The sequence below is a fragment of the Drosophila yakuba genome, chromosome 3R (genome assembly GCF_016746365.2).
Source record: "Drosophila yakuba strain Tai18E2 chromosome 3R, Prin_Dyak_Tai18E2_2.1, whole genome shotgun sequence".
Lineage (NCBI taxonomy): Eukaryota > Metazoa > Arthropoda > Insecta > Diptera > Drosophilidae > Drosophila > Drosophila yakuba.
The window spans coordinates 29156068-29178584 of NC_052530.2; the positions used below are offsets into that span (position 1 = coordinate 29156068).

At 44.3% G+C, this 22517-nt stretch overlaps 2 protein-coding genes across 14 annotated transcripts in view; both read left to right on the plus strand.

Moving 5' to 3' along the window:
* Window positions 1-19260, plus strand: part of LOC6538908 (tropomodulin) — a 47836-nt gene extending 28576 nt beyond the window's left edge. For 3 of the 13 annotated variants that reach the window (XM_043207155.1, XM_039376449.2, XM_039376447.2), the window contains exons 2-7: window positions 12182-12334; window positions 12394-12906; window positions 12975-13226; window positions 13317-13464; window positions 14598-14883; window positions 15810-16113. In XM_043207155.1, the coding sequence (XP_043063090.1) occupies window positions 12182-12334; window positions 12394-12906; window positions 12975-13226; window positions 13317-13464; window positions 14598-14883; window positions 15810-15825 (1368 nt within the window). In that variant the 3' untranslated portion in view covers window positions 15826-16113. Of the gene's footprint in view, window positions 1-3114; window positions 3433-11640; window positions 11770-12181; window positions 12335-12393; window positions 12907-12974; window positions 13227-13316; window positions 13465-13626; window positions 14571-14597; window positions 14884-15809; window positions 16114-16960; window positions 17187-17549; window positions 17881-18503 lie in introns of those variants that run through there. The other 10 variants (XM_043207156.1, XM_043207158.1, XM_043207157.1 and 7 more) reach the window with 8 other exon arrangements.
* A 504-nt stretch (window positions 19261-19764) lies between these two features.
* Window positions 19765-22515, plus strand: LOC6538909 (sodium-independent sulfate anion transporter). Its single transcript, XM_002099377.4, has 3 exons — window positions 19765-20389; window positions 20713-21802; window positions 21861-22515. The coding sequence occupies exons 1-3, from the start codon at window positions 20024-20026 to the stop codon at window positions 22433-22435; spliced, it is 2031 nt and encodes a 676-aa protein (XP_002099413.1). The 5' UTR covers window positions 19765-20023; the 3' UTR covers window positions 22436-22515.
* Window positions 22516-22517: the final 2 nt, after the last annotated feature.

Here is a 22517-nt window from a genome sequence, read left to right on the forward strand (position 1 = left end):
TTTATCCTTCGTCCTGCGTCGGCAAACCTCACCAGTTGAGCCTCGCCTCGGCTGGCCACTCGGCTCAGCGCTCGTCCTTTTGGCCGGAAATTGTTGTTCAACAAATGCAAAGAGTTCTCAGTCAACAGGCACAGAAACAAGAAACAAGTGGACGACGGCGAAGGCACTGCACATCCTGTCACATCCTTGTGGAAGCGGTGCAACTCACCAAATGGTGATCCTATCGAAATTAAGAATCCAAATTTCTTGCTATTAAACTTTCAGATGGATTATGAAAATCCTAAAATTTCCTTCCAATACCAATACAGGTACCCTTTTACAGCGATTTTTTCAGACTAATCGCATACATCATATCGATCTGGATTGCCTACCGCAACTTGCCCCCAATTTGTGTCTTGTTTGCGCCGCCTTGCGCCCTGTCATGTTTATATTGCCAGCCGCATCATAAGGCAAACATTTTAATTTGGCATAGCCTGTAGTGCCACGCCCCCCACAAACATACACCGCCCACGCGGACGCAGGGGAAGCACAAATATTGACACTCCACTAAGCCGGCGGGCAAAGCAAGGCTGACCGAAACCAGCGTTGACACCCCCTATATCATTTTGCAGATCCTTCGCTGATGACGCCAATCATGTTCCCGGCACTGGGCGAGCAGGGGCGTGGGCGGAAGGGGGTTTCCCTGCCGTCAGTTGGCGTGACAAGCAAGACTTTAGACTTACAGGATGCCGTGAAATGAGGGGGCAGAGGGAGGGGTATGGAGGCTGAGCAGACTTCGGCACAGTTTGTTATTATTTAAATCAGGAAGTCGACGAAATTTCCTGTGCCAGTGGGGCATGGCCAACAAATTGGCAGCTGACTTCCGCAGTCGAGTCAATTAAATTTTCCCTTTAAGTGATTTCTGTCGCCATCAAATGTCGCAGCTTCCTTCATCTCCTTTTTCCAGATTTCCCCGCTGCTTTCCCATCCATTTCCCTACCCCCTCCCCTTCACTTCTCTCCACTCTTCTAATGAGAAATCGATGTGTTGTAATTTGTTCAAATCCAATTTCGGCGTACGGCCGGTAACCGTAGTCCTGGAGTCCGGAGTCCAGAGTCCGGACAAAGCACCTGGCCCCCAATCGTCACGGTATCCTGTAAGAACACTGAAAAAAACAACATAATATAATAAATTAAAGTGTTGACAATAAGTCGAAAGTAATCATTGTCCGGCTATTTGGATTGCAACATCTATTCAAAAATTTAAATTACAGTTCTCACAATATTCCATAGCAGTAACATTTTTTAACTAAACGTAGTTGCATACAATTGGTACTAGGATTTTCTCTCAGTGCACGTTGAGGACCGTTTTAATGAGTTTTTATTGCGCTTCAGGTGCTTTGATTGCTGCGATTTTTAACTTGATTTACGCGAGTTTAGTGAGCGGCTGCGGGGCGCCCTCCACTATTGATTTTTCAATTAAGCCGGACCCCCCTCGATAAAAAGCCCCTCCCCCTCCCCCTCAGCAGTTCAAGCCGCCGTACTTCCCAATGCATTTTGCATGTTTTTCGCGTGTTGCCGCCGTTTGTTTTGTGAGAAAGCCGCCGAGGAAGGACTGTCTTTTGTGGCAAGTTTTATGCGCCGCATCCTGTGCACAAATAGCAGGGGGGTAGTGGGGCAGGGGGCGAGGGCTGTAATGTAGGGGAGCTCCACTGTAGCGAGGGAGGGCGGCTTGTATATGCCATACCGCGTTGTAGCGCAATTTATGCGGTAATTGCTTTTTTAAGCGCTTCGCATTTATCTTTTCGACACAAGTGAAATGAGTTTCTGTCGCCTTTGCGTGCCTTTTGTCGATTTGCCAAACCAGCAGCAGCAGCAACAACAACGAGGGCGGCAATAAGGATAGCAGCCTGCAAGGATATCAGCAACAACAACAACAGCTAGCGGCTGAAACCTCCTGTCACAATGCCAGCGAAAGCCAAAAAAAGAATGCTCAACTACTTACAATGGCATTTTTATGACGTCTTCTATTTGTCTGCGCATCACGTTCTGCCCCACAGCCACGCCCCCTGACCCCTGCACTGCGCGAAAAAATGTTACAAAAATGTTAAATTCCCTCTAAAGAATTCTTTCATTGGATTCATGCAAGGGTTTTAGTTTATAAGCACATATATTCAAACATTAGGAAAGGAAGCTCCCACATTTCTTATATGAAATACTTATAATCTTACATTTTATCTAATAAACATACTTATATATTATTCACCGTGTAGGTAACCCACTAAAGCCCCCTTGACAAGTATCTTCTGTTATTGTTGTTCATGGAAATACCGCGAAAGTTTTCCCGCGTCCTTTGATCCCTCCGCCATCCCCTTCGCCCAACAACCTAATTAATTTAACGCAATTCGCTCAAAAATTACAAGAAAAGTTGATAAAAAGAAACGAGAATGAAAATGATATGCAGGGCGGAAAATGGAAAATGGCGCATCTGGATTCCAGGGACCAACCGCTTGATTTATGGCGTGCATCTGGTTAATTTTCATTTTATGTTCTGCCCATAAAAATTACCCGTATGGAAATTTGTCATTTTAGAGTTCAGCGAAATTGGGTTTTCCGGGGGGGCAGGTAACGCGCTATGAAGGAAAGGTTCTTTCCCAGTCTATAATTTGTAATTATAATAGCCAAGAAAAGATATTCTTTCCTTATTCCGCATTTAAAGTATTTAATGTTAAATGTATTGGTTTTTAAAGGTTTTATAATTTTTGAATTTCCAGTTGCTCTCAAACTTTGCCGTTCATCTGCTGCAGCTGCTCTCAAACTGTAAGCTGCAGATCGTTTAATTCTCTCTTCGCTCACACCATTCTATTTTAGTAAAATATATATTTCAAATTTACTTGGTAAACAGTACAGTTCAGCAATTGTCCATAAATAGATGAACTCAAACATTGACTCACTTAGTTTTTAATCACAGTCGAATTTTTTATTTTAAAATTTGCAAGTAAAATGTATCTTTGAAGTATACGGTCATACTGCTGAGCTCGAATTCGGAGTGTGCGCCTAGTATGACCGTGCTGGAGTTATAGTGAAATCCCAACCTCCCTAGTTCGCCAGTTATTTCTCGTGTTATCCCAACGGCCACACTTCGATGTTCTCACCTTAGTGCCATTCCAAGTTTGTATTTTATTAAACTAGTTACATTTAAACAATTGCGCTGGCTGCAAATTGTTTGTGCGATTCGAGCGATAAGAGTATTCCAAAAAACCACGCGGGTTTCTGTCAACAAAAGCGGTTTCAAACGGTTTTCCGTGTGTCACGCCCAAAAATCAACGGCGAAAAATTCTAGTGCGTGTCAAAAAACCAAATACAGTGCAATAACAACAAAGGGCAGCTAACGGTGAACCGAACGCTCAAACAAAAAGCCACAACAAAAACAACAAGCAGCCACAACATGGAGGTTAGTAGTGTTGCAATTGTTGCTGCCGCTCAAGTGTCTAAATTGTTTTTCATTGATGTTGTTTTTTTTCTCTGTGGCTGTTTGCCTTGAATGATTTCATTTCATTAATTTAATTTTTGTTTGCTTCGAGTTTTCTCTCCCTCTCTATTTCGCCGATTACGTCAGTTTTGGCTCTCTTTCGAGTTCGTTCTGGAGTTTGCGCTCTCTTCGCTCTCTTTTTCGGCATTCAACTTCAATCCCTTTCCGCACCGCTTTCCCTCCCTCCGCCTATTTATTGATTCCCCGTCCCATTAATAAATTCATATATTTAATAGCTGTTATTATGTCATCGCTTTCTTTTGGTAGCTTTTGTTTTGTGTCTCGATTTCGGCATATTTAGCATTTTTATATAATGTCGAGCTAAATTCCCTTATCGCGCTGAAACAGCTGTTTTATACACGTTTACCGCTATTTCGACCCCTTATCTACCCTCTCCCGTATCGAGTTACTCATTTCCCAGCAATGACGCTATAGATATCGACCATCCACCATTCGAGATTGTAAATACTCTGCCAACTTTTGACAGATTATCTTTGTCCTACTATCTCAAATAATATTATGATCATTATAATAAGAAGGCGATATGATACAGAATATAATGGACAGCTCTTAATTTCTGTGGTCGCATTATGAATTTTGTGATTTCCCTAATTGAGTTTTCCCCTCGAAATGCGTGGGATAATCCCAGCGCTTTACTGCCCCCAATTAAACCGTGCCCACCACTTGAACCCTTCTACCTTGCTGCATTTAGGAACCATATAAACCGGAAGAAAATCCGAAAATCTGAAAATCCGAGGGGGCGTCAAAGTCGCCTTTAACATCGCTGAGCTGAGTAATTAATCGCCTTTTGGCGTTTAGTCCGCGTGGACGGATGGACAGCCATCAAAGCAGACATGAAAAGCTTTTTCCCATCCACGGAATAGGGGCACAAGTACAAAAAACAAAAAAAAAAAAAACAGAAAAAACCAAAACGGCAATGTCGGCCAACATAAAATTGCTCATTTCCGTCGTTTAATTGACGCCAAACACATGAAAATTGACGAAAGACAAAACCATCAGTAGCCACAAAGCAAAAAAAGATTAAACTTGTTTGTACGTCGAGAAATCCACAACAAAGTGGGTATCTACAGTGCGTTTCGGCATTGTAAAAAGGGCGAGGGTAACTTGAATTGTAAAACCAAGCTAAAATGAAAAGATATGTCTTATAAGTGGGTGTTTATATTTTATATTATGCACTCTGAAACTTAATTATCTTTTCTGTTTGTGCAATAAATTACATATCTTGTAGGTGGACAAAGAAAATGTTTAACTTTCATTGACACTGACTGCTTGGCTTTGAAACAATAATTAATGAAACTTTATTATAAAAGAAAACAAATCAGTTCCACCTTTGTTTACCTATATTGATTCACTGTGCATCCGTTGATATGTTCAGTTGCTTATCAAATAATAATTTGTATTTACAATGGGTTTGCCAATCAAGCAACTTACTGTATGCTTATAAATAGCCAACTGAAAGATGACACATTAAACACATGACAGCATAAAAGTAAAGTGCTTAGCGATTATTCAGAATTTCTACCCCATTCGGATTATAAAACCAATCGCAATCGACCTGCTCAGTTCACTTAGCACCTCACTGTTGCTATATAATATAAATGTATATATATATATATTTCTTGATTTTTGTATACATATAAGTGCTCGGCGAAAGTTGATAATATCGTGGGCTAATGCCGTGACACGATTAAAGCTCTTAAAAATATCCAGCCCCTGAAGTGTCAGACAAAGTTTTCCGAAAAGTTGTTGCCCACTTAGATTTTGGTTGTTAACAAGAGGAAAAACAAGCTTGTGGGTTTTCCGCTGGCTTAAAAGTTCTGCGAGTTCCGTGGAAATGGAAGTGGAAGTGGAAGTGCAGCTGCCAAGAGGCCACCGGCCCACTTTTATTACCCGCGCCTTCGCAGTCGCATTTTCATAAATTTCCACTTACTCATCTGAGACAGGATGTCTGTAGTCTAAGGTCTGTAGTCCGTAGTCCGTAGTCCGTAGTCCTGACTCCGGAGTAAGGAGACCGGATTCCAGAGTCTGGAGTCTGGGAGTTGGAGTCCCTCGGATGTGCAACCTTATAACACGCTCCGTTAACCGTTTCTGGCTTGGATGGGCATTACTTCATCATTCGGGCTGGAAGTTTGCATAATTTTCATTTATTACCGCAACCGCTTTTTTATATTTTATGCGCCCTTGTGTGTGCGAGTATCTCTCCAATCTGCCATCAAAGTATATGTATATTATGATTCCCTGGGAAGTGACTGACAAGGCAACGACCTGCCCCCCAACTCCACCACCACCACCACCACCACCACCACTCCAATTTATCTTACAAATTTAATCTCTTCACATAATTTTCTCTGCGTGGCTTTCATGTAATTACCCATCGGCCTGTCTCCTCGACGTTGTCCTTTATTGTTACTTGTCTTCTGGGAAAGTTTTCAGCTGCCATTTTATCCGCTCACAATATACATAAATCTGACACTGGCTTTTTTCTTTTGTTTACGGCCAAAGTTTCCCCTTTCACTTAATAATGCATTTTGTTCTCTCGCTTTTTAATTGCAGGTGAGTTCGATTCGGAGGGCAGATGGGCTCTAAATGTTTCATAATGTGTGGTAACGTATGTGGGAATAAGGATCTCTATTGTGTAAGGATGTGAAGATGCTTCGATGTTGTAGGCGTATTTGCATCAAAAACAAGTAAAATGTAACCATAAGCTTTACTGTATTACTTCAGACCATTTTAAGACCATCACGACATAACAAATAAATCAAAAGGTGTAAAGATGCATGCACTACTTACCCTGATTAATTTCAATCACATGCAGCTCACTGCTGATTTATGAATAGTTAATCTCTGGCATGTGTGGGAATTTCGTGTCTTACGTAAGCCCATAAATTTCATCAGCAATTTTAATTTGGCAGTTCGCATTACATGCTGTCTAACTGACTTTGTTTTTTTTTTTCTACAAGTATGTATACAAAAGCCTGCATTCCACGCCCACTTAAATGTGGGATTTGCGATGGTGGCGTTTTTAATCGCCCAGAAATCGCGTGCTTTCTGGCGACAAAGATGGTTGCATGCGATTGTTGCCACACTTTGTGGCTTTCCGTTTTTTCTGATCCGGAAAATTTCCTCACGATGGAAATTCTGAATCCAGGGGTCAGCGAACTCGCTGCACTTGCCACTGATTGTTTAAACAATTCCCAGGTGTGTGAGTGTGTAAACAAAAGATGATTAGATGCACAAAGTACATACATGCAGCCAAAGTCAAAGACCCCGACAGAAAGAGCGAGAAAGGGAAAAGTTACATGAATTTTAAATGAATTTACATAGATCTCAATTTGACTGCCACTTAACTTTCACTGGCTGACACTCACGACAGTTTGTCGCATTACCCAGCCCAGAAATTACCCCAAAGTGGGCGTAGGGAGTAGGGAGGGGGGTTCCCTATTACTTACAACATTCCCGGGCGAAAACATTTGCCGAAACGTGACCCAGAACGCGGAGCAAAGGCACTTTTAAATTCAAAGGCAAATGTAAACTACATAAATTTGCGTACTGTTTCGGGGGGCGGGGATGGTGAGGACTCAAGACAGAGGACCATAATTTATTATGATTTTCTGCTGGCTGACTGGCTGACTGACTGGCTGGCTTACTGACTGGCTGGCTTACTTGGGCATCTTATTGATGATTGGGCTCAGTCTCCAACTGAGAATGCGACGCACGTTTCTCATTTTGTCCAAATGCGTCTGCTGCTCAAATTTCACTTTTCCCCCCTGCAACTTTTAGCGACATCTGTGCATTATGTGCGGCTTCAATTCAATTCAATTCAGATCGGGAAAGTTGCCTGCGCTGCAGCCAAGTTTGCCAGTTTCCGAGTTTCCATGTTTTCCATGGCCGTGCCAACTGTCAGTTTCTGCCAGCACCCCAGTGATTCCCTGCTTTACGCCCCTCTTAACCGCTTTGATATCGGAGATTTCTGGTTGCAACGATGCGGCAGAGACGGAGGTCTATACCCTGTGCTTAGAGCGAACTAGGGTATGCTGGGTGATGCAAGTAAGAGACTTTGATCTCAACTCGTAGGTAAATAATTCCTTAAAAGAAAGTTAGTTTAATGTTTGTCTTCAACCCTACTTTACAGAATGTCTTTTCTAGAGTACCTCCCATTCGAATCCCTTTGATTGCCTTAAGTTCACTTGTTTTAAATGCATTGAGACGGAACTATCGACGTCTCAGTTTTCAGCAGTTGCAACGCCCGACTGCAGCCAGAACCAGAATGTGTATGCAAATGCAGATATAGCCTGACCAGAAGCCGATTCCCTTTCGCACTGACCAACTGGGTCTCAAGTTTCAGGAGGTCGAGCTTCTCCTCAGAAGCTGGCTGCTGTTGGCATGCAAATTGCATAAAATATTGCCATATAAAAAGCATATTCGTGTTCACTGAATATGCAATTGACTGGCTCTGGGGATTGGCTTAGACGCAAAAACTTCTTTTCCATCTTACCAGGCTGCCAAAGTTGCCGGGCATATTTCATCCTTGCGCTGGCACTTTGGGGAGCACCAGGAAAATGCAATAAAGCTTTTTCACCCCGCAGAATAAATCGTTTGGGAATACATTTATGGGGTTCACAAAGCGGGCAATATATCGATGGCTAAGGAAATGCATTGTCAAAAAGGTAGAAAGATCCGACCTTTAGCTTGAAAGACTTGTGTTCGGATAGCTTAAAAGAAATCTGGTGCCCGTCAAAGTCACAATAATGCTCAATGATATCGAAACGCAAATAGCTCAATAAATGTTTGAGATACAAATATGCTGCTGACTTTACTGTTTTCCCCTGCTGCAAGTGGCATTTTCCCCAGATACGCATACGCATTTTCACTCGACGCTCATTTTCGTTTGGACGCATCTTTTCACCTTCGGTTTCTGGTTTTCCACGCGACTAATTGTCGGATTCGGATGGCCATAAAAGCGAGCCTGGTCGCAAATGTAATTAACGTTTCTTGCTCGAAATTTCCTGCTACTAGCGAACTGCAATTTCCCTGGCTGTTTCCTCGCTTCCTCGCTTCCTACGCGCATTTCCACCATTTCGAGTTGGTCATTAGCTAGTCCATTTCTACGTTTGTACCTGCTTTCGTGGACGTGTGCGCGACCAACTTTTCATGCACTTCTCTTTGAATTTCCACAGTTTTTCCGCTCCGCGGGCGATGTGTAATTTTCGATGTAAACGTGACCATTGCCGTTTGTCGCTTCTGGAAAACTGTATTTCGCTGTTGTTTGCCGCTTAATTAAATCGCCTAAGCACCTTGACCGATTTCGCATTCGGTGACCACGACCGACCGCCCATCCGTCAGATACGTTAGATACATTTGTGCAAATCACCGAAAAAACATGTTTCCCATTTCGCCCCGCTGCTCACGGGCTCTGTTTTGTGGGTCACACATGGCCAGGAGGATTTGCTGTGGCCTTAAGCCGGATTTATTCCTGTTTCGATTCGGTTCCAGGTTCTAGCTGTACTCTACCAGCAATTTGTATCTATTTTTACTTAAGCTAGAAGGAGGAACTTGAAACTAACAATTAAACAAAGACCATAATAATGGATTGTTTGTTTTTTGATAAAAATCCACTTGGCTTGCATATTTACTATAATCATTGTACTTCTGAAGCAACAAATGCATTTAGAGAGCTCAAGTGTATCTAGTCTGTTTTTGAAGGGATCTTAATACCATCTTCAGAGCAAAGCAGCTGCCTTCGTTTAAATAAAGCCTTACAGTCAACCGTATCTTCTGTCAAGTACTAGCTTTGAAATTGCACAAAATGAGATGACAGAGGGCTGGAGAAGAGCTCTCCAAGTAAGTTGGTTTATTTGGAACTAACGTTCCCCAGGCCCGTTGCAATTAATGAGCCTGCCACTCCATTTAACTGGGATCTCGAGACTCGCAGTTTATGCGCATCGCAACTTCTAATTGGCTCTCGGAACTCAAAACCCTGACAGACGCACGGCAGTTAACAGTTTTTAATGCTTGATGTGTCGACGACGAGTATCTGACAGATACATTTCGGTGGCCGTCTGGTTTACCGTGCGGATTTGCATGGTGGGCTGGATTTGGGTATTGAGAACAGGTATCTTTTCAGGTGCTCTATTTGAACGGGTAATTTGATAGCTGGTAACAGCTGTTTACTAAATGTAATGCTACTTAGTCACCTCTCGATTAGACTTTGGCATTTAGAAGGGCATAGTTGGGGAGTAACTTGAAGGTTTGCCGTGAACAGTAACCCTGAAGTATCGAAACAATCATAAACTCAGCAAGAGCTGTGCATTTTGCTCGACTGGATCATAACTTCTGCTTGAGTTAAGAGCACTCCCCACTCGACTAGCTAAAATATGGGCTTAATTTCTTGTTTTGGCTCGAATTTATTTGCTTGGCTCTCTAGCGTTTCGGAGTGTCTCCGGAGTGCCGTGAACTCAATTATTTTTGCAATTACTTTTTATGATTCCGCAGTTTACAGTTGCTCCACCTCCAGAGGCCGTACTTCTCGATTGGATTGGCATCGAGTGGAGTGGAGTTTCTGTGCCGCCGAGTCACTGGGGGAGTTTGTTCTCTGTTCCCAATTGAAATGTCAACAATTGGCTGCAAACTTGAGGCGTTAGAAGCTGACATAATCGCCCCCGCTGAACGAGGAGCACCAAAACGAGGAGCACCACTCGGAAGTGGGTCAGTGGCTGGCATTTAGCATTTAGCATTAAGCCGTAGCCATCAGATGGTCGTATAATATCTGGGAGCGTCATCTTGGCCATTTGTGGGCTTGTTTTGCTAGTACTTGCTGGTCGAGGCACTGGTACACTATGGCAGCTTAGCTGTACCTATTGTGGTCGAAACCGGTTGGCAGTTAAAAGCGCTGCGCTAAGTAAACGGCGGCCAAAGAGGAGTTTAGGCCCCGGTTTTATGGCCATTGTATTGTCCGTCGCGGTTCCTTGGCACTCTTTTGCCCTCGGGGGGAAACCAGTTTACAATCGGTTTGTTTTCTTGGCTCTTGATTTGCTCGCACTAAATACTAACTACGATATTCCCCCTCTCGATCTCGGTCACGCTTAGCCAGAACATCCATTCCGCCTCCAAGTTTCCAGCACTCTTACTACTTACTCATACTATTGTCGCATGCAAATCACTTGGTTTGGCTGTTTTCCCTCCATGTCTAATGTCGATTTCGTGGCTTTTCGACGACTTCCGCTCGTCTTGTTTATGGGCCACAATTTGTTGACTTATTTATTTGAAATCTGGCGGAGTTGCACAACAATTTCCCACCAAGAAGTCGCTTAAGTGCAGACACCACCGCGGAGAAGTCATGCCACAGTTGACTGCCCCCGTTGCCCCGCCCACTGCACTGAAACAAATAACGTATAACCACGTTCAGATACAAAGCACACATTCTACATGTTATGGGATAAACAAAAGCTTTTTAAACAATATTGCACAATTAGTTAGGGTTGATTCAATTAGAAAGCATTTGCTGAACCAGAAATCTACCTAGTTATATAAAATATATCAAATTGAAAGTAAAAACATTTAAATTTAGATTATGAGAGCAATCGCAATTCATTGCCTTAGTTTTTGTCGGTGTGCCTAATTTACATTGGCAACTCTTTGGGCCAACTGGCTGAGTGACTCGACTTAAGTTGGCCTGAACCGAGCTGAGCGCCTGACTCACTGACTAACTGACTGAATGACTGAATGACTGGTTGACTGACTGACTGGATGACTGAGTGGCTGAATGGCTGACTAGCTGACTGACTGGCTGGCTGAGCGATTGCAGCCTGTCTTTATGTTGGCTCGAAGCAAATGTTGCACGACTCTCGCTTGGCTTTCGATGTGGTTGCCGTTGTCTCGCCTTAATTCGGTGGTCTGGTGGTGCGGTGGTCTGGTGTTTCGGCGGGTCTCTCTTGCCAGTCAGTCGGTGGTGGAACGCAGACCCAGTCCCAAGTCGCAAAGTCTCCGGCCGAACGCTGCAAGTCGCCTCAGTGCATTTATAATTGGATTTGCCATATTCCCATATTGTGCGCTTCATATTCCGTGTTTCCTATTCCATATCGATTGGATACACCTCCTACGAGCTGCAAAAGCTAATAGTCCAGAATGGAGAGTGCCCTCCCGGTGGCCGAGTTCCAGCAGATAAAGCTGCGTCCGGTGCCAAAGGTCAAGCGCCGAGCCCCCCAGCCGCCAGTGAGCCTTCGCCTGAAGCATAAGAATGTGCGAAAAGTAGCTTTAAGTGTCGCAAAACCCCATTTTACCAGACCTCGTTAATGCCTGCCAGGCATTAGTGAACTTTCGCTCTCATCGGAAAAGCGGGAAACTGAAAAGTGAACTGTGCAAAAGTGAAAACAATGGCAATTGGTTGAAGCGAAAGAAGAGCAGAAACGTGGGAAGATTTCCCTGCGATTAGGAAGCGAACTTATCTGATCCACAGTGGAGATTTTCGGATGGGAACATAAACTCTATGGTCTTCAGTAACATTTAATTACAAGTCATTTTATATGGGATAATGTGAACGATCATTCTATTGTTAATATTAAACTGTGGAACTTTCTTGAAATACTTTTTCCCTGCTCTCCCCTAATATATATATGACTCTAACAAAGACTTCCTTATTAATCCTTTTCAGACTTCTGCCACCACAAAGACAACCACGCTCACCACCCCCGCCAAACTGTATGGCAAGGATCTGAGTGAGTACGACGATGTGGACGTGGAGAGCCTGCTGGCCCAGCTCTCGCCCGAGGAGATAACCATACTGGCCAAAGAGGTGGATCCCGATGTGAGTAACCTTTTCGAAGGCGTTGTATCCAGATAGTTTTAGCTTTCTTGTTTCTACAGGACAACTTCCTGCCGCCAGACCAGCGCAACAGCTATGAGTGCACCAAGGAAGCCACCGGGCCCCTCAATCGCAAGCAGCTGATCGAGCACATCAACAAGCAGGCCATCGAGACACCGGATCAGCCGGAATTCGAGCCGTTCGTTCAGGGCAAGGTTCGCGGAAAGAAGTGGGTCCCTCCGCCAAGGGATGCCCGCGACATCGAGGCCGAGGAACAGATCGCCATCGACATGGGCGAGGAGTACGAGCACGCCCTCAACGATGCCACGCAGGAGGAGATCATTGATTTGGCCGCCATCCTGGGCTTCCACTCGATGATGAATCAGGACCAGTACCACGCCTCCTTGCTCAACAAGGGTCAGCCCGTGGGCCTGGGCTGGGATGGCATCACGAAATCCACTCAGCAGAAGCTCTTCCCCATGGATCCGCCCAATAGCACAGACGTGGAGGAGTCCATCAAGCGGGTCAAGGACGATGACTCCAAGCTGATTGACCTCAACTTGAACAACATTAAGGTTTTGTCTTGAACGTTAAAAATAGCATACTGTATACTTATGAGCTTAATTTTTGCATCTTCATGTAGAACATCTCGGACGAGAAGCTCGAGCAACTGTTTGCCGCACTGCCTCAGAACGAACATCTGGAAGTCCTCTCGCTGACAAATGTGGGCCTCACCGACAAGACAGCCCTCCTGTTAGCCGCGGCCATTGAGAAGAGCAAAACCCTGAGAGTATTAAATGTCGAGACCAACTTCATCAGTCCGCCCGTGATTGTTAAGCTGGTGCAAGCCCTGCTCAAGTGCCACACCATCGAGGAGTTCAGGGCCTCCAATCAGGTGAGTGGGTCCTTCAATACGAGTGCCCACAGTAATTGGCATTATAAAGTAGTTGCAACATGATCTTACTTTTTGATTAATCTTCCCCAGCGGTCTGCGGTGCTGGGCAACAAGATCGAGATGGAAATCACCGACCTGGTGGAGAAGAACTCGTCGCTGCTGCGCCTTGGCTTGCACCTGGAGTTCAACGACGCCCGCCACCGAGTGGCCGCTCACCTGCAGCGCAACATCGACAGAAGTAAGTTGACCCTTGGGATTGGCAGATGACCCGGGCGGTTACTTTCACTACCGGCGACCTGCAGGCGATCAGCGTTGGTTTCGCGAATAGTTCCACTACTGCTCCCTTCGATAGAATTAGGTGTATTTCTTATTGACTGAGTTGCCTCACTCGCGCGTTTAGGTGAATTGCAACAAGGTATGTTAGCCAGCGGAATCACCAACATCGCTTTGCCATCATCCAGCAATCAATCGTCACTCCATCATGACCATTCAGACTCAAAGGCGGCCAAGGATATTTCACCCACTAGGTTGAAGAGCCTGGCTGCCTTCGAGCAGTTCATCAAGGCGCGCACCTGGACCGATCCTTCAGATAGTGTAACCCATAACTTGCCACCTCCAGGGCGTCTAGTGCGCAATCTACAGGCGGAGGCATCTGCATCTGCGTCCACATCCGGAAGCGGAGCCGAGAAGAAGATTTGATGAGCAACCCCATTTGGTAACCGAGCTCCACGTTCTGTTGTTGCGTCCTCCCAGCCCCACTTCAGTCTATCTTTTTATCTATTTATCTATTGTGTCTGGTAACCAGGTAATCCGTTCTTGGCCTCCATCAGCCTCATCGTCACTCCAGATCTCCAGTCTTAACCCCATCGTCTTACATTCTCACATCGTATCACCAGCCTTCGTTGCGTTATCGTTATCGTTCACGTTTCGTTATCAAGTTATCGTTCGTTTCACCTGTCGTTATCGTTCTGGGTTAGGGGCACCTCGTAAGATATTTTCAAATCTGATTAAGCTGGTTGTCGTAGGTAAAGTAATAGCACTGAAGTATTTGGTGCTGTTATTTTTATATACATGCATTTTTTATTGTAAGGGGGTTCAGTACGTATGTCATTCTTCCATATCCACCCGATGCTAACTCATGTGTTATCCCCATAGAATAGAGCCGGGATCTCGAAAGGTTGAGATCGGTCCACCTATGTAATATTCCGTGCCCACCCTTGTTTCTCTCTCTCGTCTCCAAACTCTTGTAATTACCATAGATTGTAAAAGTGACTTCCGCCAAGAAGAACATTAACCAATTATCCATTTGTCTGTTGTAAATTTGCAACGCTCCTCTCAAACTCGAAACACCCAAAATCGACACTTCGACAGTCTTCCGCGTTCAGAAAATAAAGCCCAATCTACCCAAGTTGATCCTGCCGGGCAACATGGAGATTGAGCGGGATCTGGTCGCCTATAACCGATCGGCCACGCCTTCTCCGTCGCCATCGCCGCAGCCTCCGGCGGATTATGAAGTGGAAGAGGATCCGGATAACATGGTTATCCGCGGTGGCGGCGATGCCTTCGATCCGGAGATCGATCCCGACAACATGGTGGTGCCGGGCAGTCGGTCCGTGACACCGAACTACGACGATGAGGGTGTCTATCAAGCGCACACGTGAGTGAGAAGTCGAGCAGCCACTGCAGCCATTGCAGCCGCACCGCCGGAGCCACTGAATGCCACAGAACACGATTGAAAACCACAGCAAACCACAGAAATCCACTGAATCCACAGCTACCACAAGTTCGAGCCATGTACAGACAGTCATTCGATCCACTTGCGCCTTTCCCTTTTTCTGACTCATTGGTTATGTAATCCTCGATGTTGTCGTTGTCGTTGCCCGAAAAGTACACTCAAACACCCTGGACTCTGGATGCAGTCCATCGATCTTGCCGACCAAGAATCTGTACATACCCCAAATAGAAAAGCACACTATAAAAAGCCCAGAAGAATAGCCATCGATATCAATCCCTAACAAAATAGCTTATGAACTGTTTCGAAAGTATTCCTAAATATGTTTTCTTATTTTTATCAACTTACATGTTAAATTTTAAATGTATGCATACTTAGAACACAAAGTGAGCTATTCTGTTTTGAAAAATACCCCATCGATGGTACATTTTGGTGATACTTGTTTACTGTGCAGAAACCGGAAACTGATCCCAGCACAGCCCACTTGTTTATATCTGTTCTCCATGTCGTCGTTGTCAGCCGCTTTATCCATTTGCAGTCGATCCGTGTAAATAATCCCGAATCACGATCCTCTATCATTCAGATCAGATGCGTGCTATTAACCCACACCCACGCACACCCACATACACACTCTCATCGCAGCACTCTGTGTTTTGTATCTATGTATCTTTCTATATTCCAAAAACAGACGAACTCAGAGATATCAGCCAAAGACGATTCAGAAATTCAGTTCTCGAGACAGTCGACAGTCAAGAATCATTATTGTTACTTCTCCCCCTTTGTGACTCGTCTTTATCACCTTTTGCTTATGTGTTCTGTTCTCTCTCCCCTTTTCTGTTTCTCGTTTTCAGTAAGAAAAGATCTTGAGTTGCGACTGCAGTTCAGATTTTTCAATAATCTGCATAGAAAGTCGACAAGAATTCAATAAGCAGACCAGAAACCAAGCAACTAAACCATTTTCAAAGCGTTTTGTAATCTAAACCCAAAGAACCGAAGAAAAACAAGCACATAACAACGAAAGAACGTGTATAATATAATATATATATATAACAAGAAGAAGGAAGCAGGAGCACAAGTTTAAGCTAAAGATAAAGCGGCCAACGAGCTTGCCAAAAAATCTATATCTATATACTCTAGAGACTTTAACTAAGCAAAGCAAACTGAAACCAAAGAAACGAAGCGAAATATCAAACTAAATACATATACCACATATATCGATAAAGATCGCAGATCGAGCAGACTCGTGATCCATGGATATAGCATAATACCCATGAGCCACGAGTTATCTTTTAAGTCGAGGCCTCTTCTAAAACTCAGCAGAAACCGTTTAGGCGCCACGTGTATAATTTTCTCTAACGCTTAACACAGGTATCTATGAACACGGATTGTCTTCTCACGTCTTCTGCTAACTCGCAAGAATTGCCAAATAACCAAGACCCCAACTAGCAACCAGCATTCTGCTATATATAGAGCCTCGATATATATAGTCTATAACTAGCTTTCGCAGTTCTTCGATTAGAGTGAGACACCACTGTGCACTTGGCTAAACAAAGATCTTTTTGTACTCTTGCAGACAATAATCAGAAATTCAAGTCACGTCCGTTTATCTAAAATGTTTATAAAACGAAGAAAATAATTAGAACAGGCTTTTTAGCTTGTTAGATCTTCTAACTCATAATTATGTTTTCGGAATTAAACAAGACTTTTAATAAGTTTCAATTTGTATCTGCAAGGGTATTTAATTCGAAGCTGTACTTTTCTTCTGAATTCTGATCGTTCAGTCATAAACACCAGCACCCAGCATCCGTTTGTGTTACTGCCTCATTGTGTAAATTATTTGTTAATTGTTTAAGTTTAACACCCCCCCTGCATGTCTTGCATGTCATTCCCCAGCCAAACCATTTGCATGCTATGTGTAATCGCATCAGAACACTATCCACACTTCAGACAGTTGTTTGCAGTGGGCTAAGTCGGCGGCTCTAATGAAGTTCTCTTCGTATAGGAATTAAACTGCGATGTATGATCTAAGTGAGTTCCCAGATCCGAGTCAAAGTACAGCGATAGTAGCAGAAATCCAAGAAATAACAAACGTAGATTTGAGACACTTTTATGATTCAGTAAGAGCCACCAACTAACAGCAGAAAATAAAGCAGCACCACCGACAAGAGGAGCCATGAAAAACTACCAAAATAAAAAACACGATGCAGATTATCGCAAACAGGCGAAAAGTTGGTACCCCTCAGTCTAAGTAATTGTTGTTTGATCTGCAGCCAAACGAAATACCAACTAATCCCGATTAATAACCCCGAAAGCTTCCAGCTAATTAAGAGTTAGTCTTAAGGACCTCCGCCCACAAAAAGCCCAGAAAACTGGGGCCAACTTGAATGTTGTACCTGCAACTTGATTGAATGTTTGACATTGATTGAAGTTCGAAACTAACCCAAAACTAAATCGTTGTTGAATCCTTCTCTATATTTTATCACTCTCTGTTGCCACCACTTGACTAATGCCAATTTATTTGTTTCTTCTCTTTCGCCCCGCCCACGCACACACACACACACTCTCTCGTTATCCTGTATCTGTGTTTGCAGTACGTGTGAAACGCCTGAACCAGCGTAAATAAAAAGACAAATACGAAATATGTAGCAGCAACCAACCAACAACAACAACATGCCACCACCCAAGAACAACAATCAAGCAGAAAGCCATCTCTATATGTGTGTGTGTGTTTCTTTGTCCGACTCTTGATTTGATAATTACCAATTAACAAGCAAAACCACCCAGCAAGAAACCAAGAAATCACAACCAAACCAACAACACCTCCAGCAAACCAGAACAACAGCAACACGGCAATGAGCAACCACGGCAACCAGAACAACAGATCTATGTCTATGTCCAAATCTCCCCCACCAACCAACCAACCAATCGACCTCTGTACTCCCCGAAAACCCAACCAACCAACCAACCAGCTGTGAACTAACACCGAAGAATGATGTGCGACATGAAGTACGTAAAGTATCTGATGGGTAATAGATGTAAATGTATATAGAGTAGTAAGATTCCATAATGTTCAATATTTTTGTAAAACTTGATCTCTAAGTTTTCCATCCAAACCAGCTTAAAAATGTTATGTTCAATAGAGATGGTTTTATTCATTATTGATATTATTTTTAGAAAATGATAGTGTAGCATCAGCAGATATGCCACTCTTAAAGTGCCACTATTTGATTTCACCACATCAAGTGAAGCATCATAAGTTAGCACCTTGGATCGCCTGGTGACCCCGTCACCGTAATATAGCGTAAATTTTAACGCTCCAAGCCGAGATTGGAACGAAAATGTGCCCTAAATAGGCTGGTCAATATTTACGGAAGAGGAAACCTGATTAGCAACTATGTGATTAGCTTAGCCTTAAGCCAACAAGGGCAGCTTTTTTCTGTGGACACTGTATTATAACTATGCAACTGTTGTGCGTCATGCTTCGTTTTGAGAAAATGGTCTTTGCAAAGGAAAATTACTAATCCGAACTTTCGAATGTTTTCCAGTTGGACGTCAGCGTCGCATGGGACATCTGACCAGGAACTACACCGTTGGCGTCTGGCAGTAGGATTCATCCGATTGGGACGTGCGGAGGAGTCTTCACATTTTACACCGAAAGAAATCAATAGCCTAACAATAGTGTTGTCACATGCTTGTTGTTGCTCTCACGCAGAGAATTGTTCTATATTGTTTTGTTCAGTGTTTGTTGCGTTCTTCAGTTTGATGATTGATGAATTCGGTTCGAGTTTGTGTTCGGATCACCACCTAAGCATAATCAATTGTTTGTTACGAGTTAGGCGAATGTTCATTGTCACACACGCAGATCCAGGATTAGCTTTCTATCTGGCAGCTCTAAAGTAGTTATTTCCTTAAGCAAATCTTAACATTTACGCTGCAGCTATACACACACGTTTATTTTATTTTATTTACCTACCATTCTGTCCTTTGATTATTTGTAGCCCCTAGACGGGGCGATATTTCACAATTTTTAGTTTTAGTCGTGTTTATATCCACACATGCACACATGATACAAACACATACACATAACATACATAATACCTACACACTATATATATATGATACATATATAGCCATGGTCTCTGAAAACAATTTACTGCTATTGAATTATGAAATGCTTAAACATAAATTTAACTTATGGTTAAACACACAAAACAAATGAAAAACATACAATTGTATAATGTAATGATATCTTACTTTATATGACATAATGCAATGCTTTTAAAATACAATTTTTAAAAATCATGTAAAAACTTTAAAATTAAATAAAAAAAACTACAAAAAACGATATATAACGATCGATTTGCTTGATTGTTTGGGATTTACTATGATTACTGGTTATGAAATGGTATAGAGGAGTTGTTGAAATGATTGAACGATGAACTTTTTATACGCAATTCGCTTTCGTCAGCACGAACTGAATGTGCTAAAAATAGTTAGACTTTCCTTCCTCTGTATAATCTTTATTAGCATTATAAGATAAGAAGGAATTATACAGTAGCAACTAGATAATATCAGCCATCAAAAGATCACCTTGCTGCACTGCATCTCATCACTTTCGATTATTAGGCGATCTTTCAACCCAAAAAGCTTCTGAAAACATAGCTTGGTGTAGATGGGTAACTGTGAAGATCAATATTTAAGCTGTGAATAAGAAGTGCACACTTGATTATCGATTCTCCACAGATCGCGCTAGATTAATGGAAAAATTTCAATTATCAATAGGGGACACTTGTGCCAGTTGGCTGATCGACAATTCCAAGATAAACACTCAGGAGGGGCGGATGCAGGGGGCTTTGCTCATTGTCCAGCGTGATTTACTGTCTTTATGGAACCGCTGTGGATCCAACTGAAAGATACAACCTGTATCCCGCTTCCACACACGACACGCGTCGAGATCTGGGCAAACAGCCTCCGGAGATAAGAGCGCGTGACGCAGCCCCTTGGATCATCAGGTTCCGGCGGCGTGTCGTCCGACCCATCAGTTCACGCACAGATCTCGCCCAGAATGTCCACGCTGGAGAACGAGGTGACCTTCCGCAAACAGGCGGAGGTTAATCAGAATCTGGAGGCGCAGTTCGACAGCTCCTCCACGGACTTCATTCTGATCACCGACCATCGCACCTCGAAGAGCAAGAGCTTGGAGCAGTTGGAGGCCTCCAAGGAGTCGGAAAATCCCGAGTCCTGCTGCTCCCGATATGCCCGGAACATCTTCCGCAAGAAGACGCTCCTGAAGCGCCTGCCCTTTCTCACCTGGCTGCCTCACTACAACCGACAAGACTGCATCGGCGACTTGATAGCCGGTTTCACTGTGGGTCTAACCGTAATCCCCCAGGGATTGGCCTATTCGGGTGTGGTCGGTCTGCCTCCGGAGGTTAGTATCCAAGCACACATGGCAATCGAGTTTAAGTCCACAAGCTTCCTTGCCTATTTTTAAAATTTCATTTCACATTATCTGGCGAGTACCCCTCTTGATTGGTTAATCAAGATATCATTATGTTTTCCTAGCTGGTTAGCGAGTTCTGGCCAACGGAAAAGCACCGAGTAATGGTGGAGCTGACGACTTGATCATTGATCGTTAGTGCGTCTCCGTAGAAGCAAGTCTCAGCGGTTAAATTCTTACTTAAGATCGCTCTAGTCCTGTAGATCCTTTCATCCACTTTCATATCAAGAAGTAACTCAGCTTCTCGTCAACAGTATGGCCTGTATGGATCCTTCATGGGCTGCTTCGTGTATGTCCTTTTGGGAACCTGCAAGGACAGCACGATTGGCAGCACGGCGGTGGCCTCACTCATGACCTTCCAGTTCGCCCAGGGATCCTGGCAGAGATCCGTGCTCCTGACCTTCCTGACCGGCATTATAGAGATCCTGATGGCCATCTTCAAGCTCGGATGTTTGGTGGAGTTCGTTTCGGGACCGGTGAGCGCGGGATTCACGAGTGCCGTGGCCTTGATTGTGTCAACATCCCAGATGCGATCGATGCTGGGAGTGAAGAGTGATGGTGGATCCTTTTTGGCCACGTGGATAAGCATGTTCCGGGACATCGAAAACGTGCGCGTAGCCGACACCTGCTTGGGCTTTGGATGTGTTTTCCTGCTGCTGGCCATGAGGAGTTTCGGAAAGTTCACCATCGGTCCAAAGGACGAGTCCAGGAGGAACAGGTTCCAGCGAGTTGTGAACACGGTGATAAAATTTCTGTCCACCTCGAGGAATGCCTCTGTGGTCATTCTGTTTACCGCTGTGACCATGTACCTGGATGCCAATGGAACGAATCCTTTCAGACTAACTGGAAATATACCCAAGGGAATGCCCACGCCCTCACTTCCTCCATTTTCCATCGAAGCGCAGCCCGGCAACGAAACTGCTGGGATCCCGGTTGTTGAGGGGCAGAACTTCCCTGAAATGGTGCAGAGCTTGGGCTATGGACTAGTGATCGTTCCACTGATGGCTCTGCTGGAAACCATGTCGGTGTGCAAGGCCTTCGCCAAGGGAAAGCAGATAGACATCACCCAGGAAATGATCGCCTGCGGAGTGGGCAACATTGCTACCTCCTTGTTCTCCGGCTATCGATGCAATGGAGGATTGGCTCGATCGGCGGTGAACAACGCCAGTGGTTGTCGCACCAACATGTCCAACCTGTACATCGGTGTTATCGTGGTGCTCGCCCTGAACTTCCTCACCGATTACTTCGCCTTCATTCCCAAGGCGGTGCTGGCAGCGATTATCATATCGGCGGTGATCTTCCAGGTGCAGTACCAGGTCGTAACGCCCATGTGGCGCAGCAAACGTGAGTTGAGACTTCCTTAGCTATTGTATAGGTTCCTAAGTAACCCTCAACGCTGCAGGTTCCGATCTAGTGCCCGGAATCCTGGCCTTCGTCACCTGTTTGGTGCTGCCCCTGGAAATAGGCATTATGGTGGCCATTGGCGTGAATCTCCTCTTCATTCTGTACTACGCAGCCAGGCCAAAGGTCACCCTGGAGCAACTGGAAACCCAACAGGGTATCCGATTCGTGAAGATCACCCCCGACAGATGTCTGATCTTTCCCTCCGTGGAGTTTGTTCGGAATATGGTTCTCAAGTTGGGCAGCAAATCCACGCTGCCCGTGGTCATCGACTGCACCTATATCTATGCTGCGGATTTCACTGCCGCCAAGGTCATATCCTCCATTGTGGACGACTTCCGGCGGCGTCAGCAAAAGATCATATTCTTCAACTTGAAGCCCAGTGTAGTGAGTGTCTTCGAGGGATTGAACACAAGGCTGGTGCTTTGCTACAACACCCACGCCCTTAACCAGGAACTGCGGCCCGATGATGCGGATCTTTCGAGGTCCGTGGACTCCCTCGACCACGCCGAATCCGGGAATGGAACTAGTGAATGCGTGAGCATGGCCAGCACTCTTTCGCTGGCTAGGAGTTAGTCTCACAACTCCCAAATAAAGTTAGCTAAGTTATATCTATACCATTACGAACATTAAACTAGTAGTTTGCCTCGAGAAAAGT

Bases quoted from the DNA above. Each gene is read 5' to 3' on its own strand.
- LOC6538909 (XM_002099377.4), top strand. From the start codon at position 20,024: ATGTCCACGCTGGAGAACGAGGTGACCTTCCGCAAACAGGCGGAGGTT. The intron at 20,390-20,712 runs GTTAGTATCCAA...TCTCGTCAACAG, and splicing joins TGGTCGGTCTGCCTCCGGAG to TATGGCCTGTATGGATCCTT. The intron at 21,803-21,860 runs GTGAGTTGAGAC...TCAACGCTGCAG, and splicing joins GCCCATGTGGCGCAGCAAAC to GTTCCGATCTAGTGCCCGGA.